The sequence below is a fragment of the Trifolium pratense genome, linkage group LG6 (assembly GCF_020283565.1).
Source record: "Trifolium pratense cultivar HEN17-A07 linkage group LG6, ARS_RC_1.1, whole genome shotgun sequence".
Classification (NCBI taxonomy): Eukaryota; Viridiplantae; Streptophyta; class Magnoliopsida; order Fabales; family Fabaceae; genus Trifolium; species Trifolium pratense.
Window position 1 is genome coordinate 17,630,820 of NC_060064.1, and position 10,988 is coordinate 17,641,807.

The window sequence follows — 10,988 nt, forward strand, 5'->3', positions numbered from 1 at the left end:
CTGGTTACATTGTGAATCAGCAGCTGTTGTGGCAATTCTTCAGTAAGCTGGGGCCTATTATTTCTTTCAGTAATCAAACTTTCATGTACTTTTATAGGATTTCAAATTATGAAAAGAACATTGATTGTAACTAATCATAAATAGGGATGAGATAACAAATTTAATTACACTTTTAACTATATACTTTGTACATGACAAGATGTGAAAGAATTAGTTGAGATAATTTTGTCAGAACAAATAGAAGTGTGCCTATATTAGAGAAGAAACAAATTAATATATAATTAATTAAATTTGCTCACTCTTGCTAATGAGATCTAAAATTGCATTTGCTTTCCTCTGTGCTCTATTTGTACCAGTTTGCTTCATCTGAATTAAATGGTCATAAACTCCAAACTGAAGTGCTGCCAAAGTGAAAGAAGAATTACTTGAACACAACTCAAGAAGAACAGAAGCTGCACATTCCTTATTCTTAGGAGTCCCTTCTCTAATAAAGCCAACAAGAATTTCAATGAAAGATAAGTGTCCAATCTCTTGTCTCCCTTCAGGATTCAACACAAGTAACAACAAAATTGAGAGTGCTTCATCAATCATTCCCAAGTTTGTGTCCTGTAACAGTTCAAGTAAAGGTGTAACAATTCCAGCTCTTATAGCTCTATCTTTATTTGCATTGTTTAATGATAAGCTAAAAAGTGCTGTAGCAGCATCTTTTTTCCCTCTAACTGTTCCATTTTGTAACAAGTTTACCAAAGGTTGAATCCCATTTGATATTCCTACAATCTCTTTATTTTCATCAATCATTGATAAGCTAAATAAAGCTGCTGCTGAGTTTTCTTTAGCTACAATACTTCCATTCTCCAACACTTCTATAATAGCTGGAATAGCACCTTCTTGTGATATAAGTTTCTTGTTATCTTCATCAATTGATAGATTCAAAAGTGCGGTAACAGCATGTTCTTTTATTTTTGAATCTGGATAGGATAGTAGTTGTACTAATGGTGGTATTCCTCCATGCTCGGCGACTAAAACTCTGTTCTCTGGATTTTCTTTTGATAACATGCGGATTCTTTCGACTGCCTTTCTCTGATGTTCTAAGTTGATAGACCCTAGGCTTTCAACCAAAGATGGAATTTCTTCTTGGTTTTCAGTTGAAGAGCCTTCTTGACATGATGAAGTGTAGATTTTTGGAAGTTTGAAGTTGTTGTTCTCACACCATTCAACAATTAAGTTTTTTAAGGCACAGTTTGGTGCTAATTGAAGATGTTCTAGAGGTTGCCTTGTCTTTGGACAGGTTTTATGATTGGATTTGAACCACTTCTCTATGCTTTCCCTTTCATATGTCTTTCATGGAAACACACACACACACACACAATGACAAGAAAAACAGGAAAATGAAGTTTTGTTAGCATCACATTTATAGAAAGAACTGAAATTCTTGGAAAGAACTATGTGATTACCTGTCCACTTGCAACAATAACAGGATCAGTCATGATTTCAAGTGTAATTGGACATAGAAACTCATGAGGGATGACCAAAGAAGTGCTTCTTCCAAGCATCTTATTAGGCATGGCAGGATCACCATCAAGGACGATAGCGGTTTCTTCCATACCTGCAACCCTTTTGAATCTGTTAAGAAGGCCAATTATTTTCTGTGTACTCTCAGCTTGTTGTCCTTTTCTTTCTCTAACAAGGTTTCCAACAGCCACTGTTTCTACCTCAAGATCCTCAAAACTGCGAAGCTCCAACTTTATTGCAAGCCTTTCGACAATAGCACTATCAGCATTACGGTCATGGTCATCGGAGAACACCACCATCATATCCATTGCTAGTTCTATGTCTTGTGTATCAGTTCTTCTCCTTGCCCTCCTGAGTTGCACGTGCATTAGCTCAAGCTGAATTAAGCCAAAGTATATAACATTATCTCAATATGTATATCATATCATTCAAAAGTACCTACCAACATATTCAGTCAACTCAATTTTCATCATTTTATCATCAATTGCAGGGTAATCACGAAAAATCATAACAAATTAAAGATCATGGCGAGGCGATCAAACACTATAGGTACACAAATCTCAATAAGGGAATACCCTAATTTTTAACTAGGAAATGCTAACAAGGAGCCAAAAGTCAAAAGTGAATTGAAATTGTTTAAAAACAGAGCTAATAAAAAAGAGAAGAAAAAAAAGAGAGCAGATTTGGATTTGCTAGAAACAATTTCCATGCATTCACCCAATCTTCACATTTTTATCTGTTGGATCAATATCTACTTGTTTCATCTGATCTCGATTGAACGGTCATTGATGTACTGACTATGTGAATTTCTGATTGTAGCATATACAATTTGCTAGTATGAACTATGAACTTAATTTTTAGTCATGACAAAAATAAGGGTTCCATAGATAATAATTACATATTGAACAAATCCTTTCAACATCAAAGTGTTTATTAAACTCAATTAATTAAAACGTAAGATGGATTAACATAACATACCCTTAATTAATTATATGAATATAATTAAAATTTAGAAATACCTGTTCCTTTACTTCATCAGAAATCCCCAATTCATCACAAGGCACACCATCAAAAGCTTGGCTTAATTTTTCATAAACCTTCTGAAATTTGATCATAACCGCCTCTCCCTCCAATGCCTATAAATCAAAAAAAAAAAAAAAAAATTAAAAATCAAATACAAAGTTATTATTTCTCACACCCTTAAAGAAGTGATCTCATAGAATTGATGAGTTATATTATTTAATCAGAAAATAAAAAAGAGGCATAAAAATTGAGAAAAAGTTGTTTGTTTTTATATCAAAAAAAGGACATTGAATTGAAGCACGAACACGGACACAGACACCACAACAAATGCAGTCTTTTCAATACCAATACACGCCTAATCAGAAGATAGTGTTTGTGTTTCATAAGATATACTAAATGAGTTTGTGGTTATTTATTTACCAGGTGAATTTTGCTTCCTTGGCTGCACAATTTCAACAATTCTTTTGCCAACAAAAGCGCATCCCTTAGGTTTCTCAACCAAACGACACCGTTTTGAGGAACAGGATTTTGAAGATCACGAAGGTCTTCCATAAGAGGTAAAATGTGTTTGAAACGACGAGCAAGAACGTGTGATTCTTTTCTCTGTGTTCTTCGATATTCGCCGACTTGAACCACCGATTCGATGACATGTTGGATATCCGCCACCACTGCAACAGCGTCGCATTCTTCTTCTTCTTCTTGTTCTGCATTTCCCTCCCTCTCCTCTGTTTCTTCCATTGACGATATCACCTGTGTCATGCACCATGCATATCTCTACGTACATTATTTTGTTTTTATCCAAAATCACAAAATCAAAATTAACTATTTGTTGTGTTGTTTTTATTTTTATTTTTTTAATAAAATAAATAGTTTTATTTTTTAATAATAGTTTTATTTTTTTTTTTTATACTTTATCTTTCTCCTCACACTCCTTCCTTTCTTTCACACTAGAAACTACCAAAACCACCTTCCACTTTTTTATTTATTTTTAGAAACAGCAAATTTTATTGATAACTCCCTTGACTATAAGTGGTACTCACAAGGAAAAAGTTAACCAAAACCTGCATACATAAAATGATACAGCAAAACGAAAACAAAAACTAAGCAAATTAAACTACACGCATTGAAACACTTGCAGTCTTTAAAAGCTTTTATTCACTATCAATAAGAGTGCATCAAAACACTGCTTTTGACCTTTTGTCATATATATATATATATATATATATATATATATATATATATATATATATATATATATATATATATATAAGACATATACATTAAGCAAAAGTTACTTTAATTCATTGCATATTTAATGTATCTAGTCTATATTATAAGACATATACATTAAATATACAATGAACTTAAAAAGTTAATTTTTGCTTATATATTCACGGAAGGGGTAATATATGTAACTCACTCGGTCTAGTGGTGTTGGCTTGGGTCATTGGAGTATACTCCTCTCAAGATCTCAGGTTCGATTACCTTTGGTGTCAATTTCGGTGGGCTATACCGAGTTTTCAAAATATATATATATATATATATATATATATATATATATATATATATATATATATATATATATATATATATTGAAACATTAAATAATGAAAAATTGTGACTGAAAGTAGAAGTTTCTTCTAAGTAGCTTCCCCTCTCTTTCCTTGATAGGTCATTGTAAAATAGTCTTTATTTTTTCTTATTCTATGTTAAAGAATATATTACATCATTCTCCTCATAGTCATTTCTTTCATAGAAGAAGATACCAAACCACCTTCCACTCAATTTCTTTTCCAACAAAGCCAACATTATTTTTATCCACATTTTCAGTCCTTAAAAACTTGTATTCACTACTAATAAGCTTAAATCAAAACACTGCTTTTGTTACAAGACGTGGAATAACACTGCACAATACAAGCTACAAGGTTGTAGCAATTGTTGAACAAATGGAAGCCTCTTCTTCTTCTTCTTCTTCTTCTTCTTCTTCTTCTTCTTCTTCTTCTTCTTCTTCTTCTTCTTCTTCTTCTTCTTCTTCTTCTTCTCCTAATTGCAGTTCAAGTTCAACCACAAGGTCATGTAGCTACCATGTGTTTTTGAGTTTTAGAGGAGAAGATACACGCAAAGGATTCACCGATCATTTGTGTGCTTCCCTTGAGAGAAAAGGGATCACAACTTTCAGAGATTCTATGTTTGCTATTACTATTCTCTCACCAGATTATGCTTCTTCCACTTGGTGTTTGGATGAGCTTCAAATGATCATGGAGTGCAGCAGCAATAACAATCTGCAAGTTTTGCCAGTCTTCTATGGTGTGGATCCATCTGATGTAAGACACCAAAGAGGTAGCTTTGAGGAAGCTTTCAGAAAACATCAAGAGAAATTTGGTCAGCACATAAGTGACAGGGTTGATAGATGGAGAGATGCACTGACACAAATTGCCAGTTACTCTGGATGGGATTCCAAGGGCCAGCAAGTCATTTATCTCTTCAATAGACATATTTGTTTTTCGGTTCTTGATCTTAGTGTTGAATTAGTTGACTGATATTCATTTGATTAATGAGATTGGAAAGTTCACTTAAACATTCAGAAAGTTCAATTTTCACATATTAATTATTAAAACCATTTCTGCCTGATATCAAATGTCAAGCATACTCATTTGCATTAGTTTTACTGTGTTAAAAATTCAAAATCATTAAAATAATTTTCATATTTTCATTTTATATGCTTATGGTTTGGTTGTTGGCTGCTTCACTCCTGTCTGAACAGGCATGAGGCATCACTAGTGGAAAACATTTCTCAACACATACATAGAAAGTTGGTTCCTAAATTTCCATCTTGTATAGAGAACCTTGTTGGGATTTCTTCAAAGTTGGAGGAAATGAACAAGCTCATAGGAATGCAGTTGAACGATGTTCGCTTTATAGGCATATGGGGTATGGGTGGCATAGGTAAGTCAACTATTGCTAGAGCTGTCTATGAAGCAATCCAATGTGAATTTCAACTTACTTGCTTTCTTGCAAATGTTGGAGAGTTATCAGAGACAAATGGTTTAGTTCACATACAAAGACAACTTCTTTCTCATCTGAATATAAGTAGGAATGATTTTCATAATTTGTATGATGGGAAAAATACAATACAGAACTCTTTATGCAGAAAAAAGGTTCTCCTTGTTCTTGATGATGTGAATGAATTAAACCAGTTGGAGAATTTGGCCGGGAAACAAGATTGGTTTGGTCCAGGAAGTAGAGTAATAATCACAACTAGAGATAAGCATTTTCTAATGACACATGGAGTACATAAAACTTATGAAGTAGGAATGTTATTCCCAAATGAAGCCCTTAAACTCTTTTGTTTGAAAGCCTTTAAAGGAGATCAACCACAAGAAGGGTATTTGGATTTGTCCAAAGAAGTGGTTGACTATGCTGGTGGTCTTCCATTGGCATTTGAGGTGTTAGGTTCCTATCTCTATGGAAGAAATGCTGATGTTTGGCATAGTGCTATTAAAAAAATAAAAATGGTTTCACACCCTAGAATCCAAGATAAACTGAAAATAAGTTATGAGAGTTTAGATCTCATGGAGAAGGATATTTTTCTCGATATTGCCTGTTTTTTCAATGGATTGGAAAGAGATAAAGTAGAAGATATATTAGAAAGTTGTGGTTATTACCCTCAAATTGGAATTGAAATTTTGATTGAAAGATCTTTGATAAGTGTAGATTCTGTGAGAAATAGACTGCGAATGCATGATTTGCTTCAAGAAATGGGCAGGGATATTGTATTTCAGGAATCTCCAAATGATCCTAGCAAACGTAGCAGGTTGTGGTCTCAAGAGGACATTGATCATGTGTTGACAAAGAACAAGGTAGGTGCTAATTTTTCTCACACTGTTGAATAATTGGTTTTACAGGAAATAAATATAGAGTTAACTGATATGCATTGTCGATGTAAATATCTTTTTCAATGTCAATTAATAACAAATAATTTAATGAGACTTGTGATTTGTGAACTCTAAATATTTTATCCACACAAGGCAATGCAACCATTTATTTGCCTAAGCCTTTGTTTCCCCATTCTATATGATTATGCATTTTGTTATTATGGTTTTGTAGGGAACTGAAGCAATTAACAGCATAGGTATGAAATTAGTTCAACCATATGAAGCACGTTGGAGCACCGAAGCATTTTTTAAGACAAGTCAGCTAAAATTTCTCAGTTTATGTGAGATGCAACTTCCCCTTGGCCTCAATAGCCTTCCTTGTTCATTAAAAGTTCTTCATTGGAGAGATTGTCCTCTGAAAACTCTGCCACTAACAACTCAACTGGATGAAGTTGTTGACATTAAATTATGTCATAGCAAAATTCAACAACTTTGGCAAGGAATAAAGGTAACACACTCTTTCATCAAAATCTATATTTTTTTTTAATCATCAAAATCTATATTAAGTTTCATCACAATGAAATTTAATGCTGATAACTTGTTCGCATTTTACAATATTGAGCAGTTTATGGAAAAGCTGAAGTACTTGGATATGGCTTTTTCCAAGAACCTAAATAGATTGCCTGATTTTTCTGGGGTTCCAAATCTTGAACAATTGATTCTTAAAGGCTGTGAAGGCCTGACTGAGGTTCATCCATCCCTTGTAAACCACAAAAAAGTTGTTTTGATTAATTTAGAAGACTGCAAAAGTCTTAAATCTCTTCCAGGGAAATTAGAAATGAGTTCCCTGGAGAAGTTAATTCTTTCTGGATGCTGTGAATTTAAATTCCTTCCAGAGTTTGGGGAAAGCATGGAAAGTCTATCAATGCTTGTTTTAGAAGGAACTGCTATAAGAAAACTACCTTCATCACTTGGAAGCCTAGTTGGACTTACAAATTTGAACTTAAAGGACTGCAAAAGTATTGTTTTTCTTCCAGATACCATTCATGGATTGAATTCCCTCATAATTCTGAACATTTCTGGATGCTCAAAACTCTCTAGATTGCCAGATGGTTTAAAGGAAATCAAGAGTTTGGAGGAACTGCATGCCAATGATACTGCTATTGATGAACTACCTTCCTCCATTTTTTATCTAGACAGTCTAAAAGTATTATCATTTGCTGGTTGCAAAGGGCCATTGATCAAGTCAATGAACTGGTTTCTTCCCTTCAATTCGATGTTTGGGAGTCGACCAGATTCCACTGGATTCCAGATTTCCAACTTCTGTTTGGAATCTACCCTCTTTGAGATATATAAATCTAAGTTACTGTAATCTTTCTGATGAGTCAATCCCAGATTATTTTCGCCACCTATCATCGTTGAATTCTTTGAATCTAACTGGTAACGATTTTGTTATCATCCCAAGCAGCATTTCTAAACTTTCAAGGCTGAGAGTTCTTACTCTAAACTGTTGCCAAAAGCTTCAATTGTTGCCAGAGCTTCCATCAAGTATGGAAGAGTTGGATGCAAGCAATTGTGGTTCACTGGAAACTACCAAATTTAATCCAGCAAAGCCATGCAGTCTCTTTGCATCACCAATGCAACTGTCTGAATTTGAAAAACATTTTAAGAGCTTTATGCAGGTAATGTATCCTAAATTTATCTCTAAGATTAACTTTGTAATAAAAATAGAAGTATATGGATGTATTATGCATTACTCATAGTACATAAGAATTTCATGTGTGTGTATACTTAAGGATGGCTAAGAGTCTATGACTTGATCTCTCATCTTGTAACACTTATTAAACTTCACAATTATGTGTTTCAGGGATCTTGTCTTCCCTCTGCAAGATTTGACATGCTTATCCCTGGGAATGAAATTCCATCTTGGTTTGTACCTCAAAGAACAGTTTCCTGGGCTAAAATACAGATCCCGAATAATTGTCCTCTAGATGAATGGGTAGGATTTTCTCTTTGTTTCCTATTAAAAAGTTATGCTGACCCTCCTGAACTGTGCCAGCATGAGATTGAATGTTATTTGTTTGCACGTAATGGTAAGCAATTGATCAGCAACAGAAACTTACCTCCTATGAATCCATGCTATCCTCACCTTTATATTCTCTACCTGTCAATTGATCAATTTCGCGACCAAATTCTCAAAGATGATTACTGGAGTGACATTGAATTTGCATTAAAATGTTATTGTTGTCGTTCACTGCAAATAGTGAGGTGTGGTTCCCGTCTGGTATGTAAGCAAGATGTTGAAGATTGGAACAAAGTGAAGAGTCAATTCAATGAGAGTTAAAGATATTCGGAGATCATATAGTTGGCCCTTGACAATAACTTCATTCCTTGAAGAACATGAAGCTGCAAGTAACATGATGTTACATATTTTGAGCAGCAATGCTGCACAAGCACAACCAAACAACCTTGAAGGAGTGTATCAGATGCAAACTCAATCTTAGATATTAAAAGTGTGAGAACAATGGACAAGTAGATTATTAAATTTAACTAGCAACTTAGTGTGCTTTAAGACTAAAGTGCAAACAACCATTTTGGTTCCTAAAAATGTAACTCGCTGTCACATAGCTCCTTGGATGTACGGAAATTGCAAATACATCGCTAGTATCGCATTTGATAGTAATTTTTTGGACTGAGTTAATCAACAAAGAACACATTCGAGGACTATATTTGAGGACCAAAATGACTAATAAAAGACATTTGTGGATCTGTTTGCAATTTTAATACATTCAGGGACTAATGTGACAGCGAGTTATACATTCGAAGACCAAGTAATTGCCTAATGTAAGTTCCTTAGGGTAATTCAAATAGATCTATAACAATTACAGCAAGTATACAAATATAAATATATTACACTATTACTTAGGGAAACATCATACACAGTCTGGCAAGTAAATGCACGAGATTCTTTTTTCTCACAAAAGGGAATGCTTTCGAAAGAAGGGAATATCGGGAGGACAAAGTATATTCCTATTTTATGAGACCATTTAGAGCATAATTGATTGCATTTGTTAGGATATACTGTTATAGTAGCATAGTTAACTAATAACCCATACCTAAACAACTAAATGTGTGCCGCAACAGAAAAAGTGGGTAGTATCACCACATAGTAGCATACAACTAAGACTTCAGGAAGTATTAATATTAAGGAAAGCTACACATTTTATGCATCATCAAACAAAGAGCGAAAACCGTAAAGCACAGTACTGACTCACAGCATGACCCTCAAGTTTGGCAATTACCTGTTTACATTTACAATGAAATGAACTTGATCATGTAAGTATATCTATATTTAGATTTTCACCAGTAGATGGATTTTACTGGTCCTTGGAATCCCATCCGGAGTAACTAGCAACTTGTGTCAATGCATCTCTCCATCTTTCAACCTTGTCACTCTGTTCACCGAATTTCTCTTGATGTTTTATAAAAGAATCCTCAAAGCAACCTCTTTGATGCCTTACATCAGATGGGTCCACACCATAGAAGACTGGCAAAACTTGCAGGTTGTTATTGCTGTTGCACTCCATAATCATTTGAAGCTCATCCAAACACCAAGTGGAAGAAGCATAGTCTGATGAGAGAATAGTAATAGCAAACATAGAATCTTGAATTGCATTGATTAGTTTTTGTGAAATGGCTTCTCCTCTCTCAAGATCTTTGTCATCTCTGAAAGTTGTGATCCCTTTTCTTTCAAGGGAAGTTCACAAATGATCAGTGAATCCTTTGCGTGTATCTTCTCCTCTAAAACTCAAAAACACATGGTAGCTGCATAACCTTGAGCTTGAACTGCAAGGAGAAGAAGATGAGGCTTCCATTTGTTCAACAATTGATTGCTACAATCTTGTAGCTTGTATTATGCAGTGTTATTCTATTTCTTGTAACAAAAGCAGTGTTTTGATGCAAGCTTATTGGTACTGGATAAAAGCTTTTAAAGACAAGCATCAACAATTTATTGGTAGTGAATAAAAGCTTTTAAAGACAAGCTTTTATAGGGTAGATAGTTTCATTATTCTCTGTTTCATAAATTATTTATTTTCTACATTTTTATCCAAGGATGTTCCAAAAGTAGTATTATGTTTACACCTGATACATGTTGGAAGGTGAATAAAGCAGCATCCATGTTAATTTTGCCCTGAAAGTCCTGTCATAAAAGTTTTTCAGGGTACTAAATATTTTCATTAATAAATATAGAATAATTACATATCAATGAAATGCAAACGGGCAATAAGCTGCACAAAATTATAAATATATATTAATTATAACACAAATATTCTACATAATGATTCAAAAAACAAATATACAACATTAAGCTATTACTTGGCATAAGTGTGCAAATTTGATAATCAGTGCAGATTCATCCTTCCTTTTATCAATCATGTAAACATATATTGATATACTTGTATCTTACATTTGTGTATCTGCATTTGAGCAAATATAAAGAAATTCCAAGAGTTTCAACAATACACTCTCCAACATAATATTCATTCATATCGTCATCATCACTTTGAAAATGAGTCC

The 10,988-nt window shown here is 33.9% G+C and overlaps 1 protein-coding gene and 2 pseudogenes across 1 annotated transcript; 1 reads left to right on the plus strand and 2 right to left on the minus strand.

Moving 5' to 3' along the window:
- Window positions 1–285: 285 nt before the first annotated feature.
- Window positions 286–3,273, minus strand: LOC123892984 (U-box domain-containing protein 15-like). Its single transcript, XM_045942896.1, has 4 exons — window positions 2,956–3,273; window positions 2,532–2,648; window positions 1,455–1,889; window positions 286–1,338 (listed from the first exon to the last, which is right to left on the minus strand). The coding sequence occupies exons 1-4, from the start codon at window positions 3,271–3,273 to the stop codon at window positions 286–288; spliced, it is 1,923 nt and encodes a 640-aa protein (XP_045798852.1).
- A 1,059-nt stretch (window positions 3,274–4,332) lies between these two features.
- On the plus strand, window positions 4,333–10,266 carry LOC123893301 (annotated as a pseudogene).
- LOC123893302 lies at window positions 9,788–10,341 on the minus strand (annotated as a pseudogene).
- Window positions 10,342–10,988: the final 647 nt, after the last annotated feature.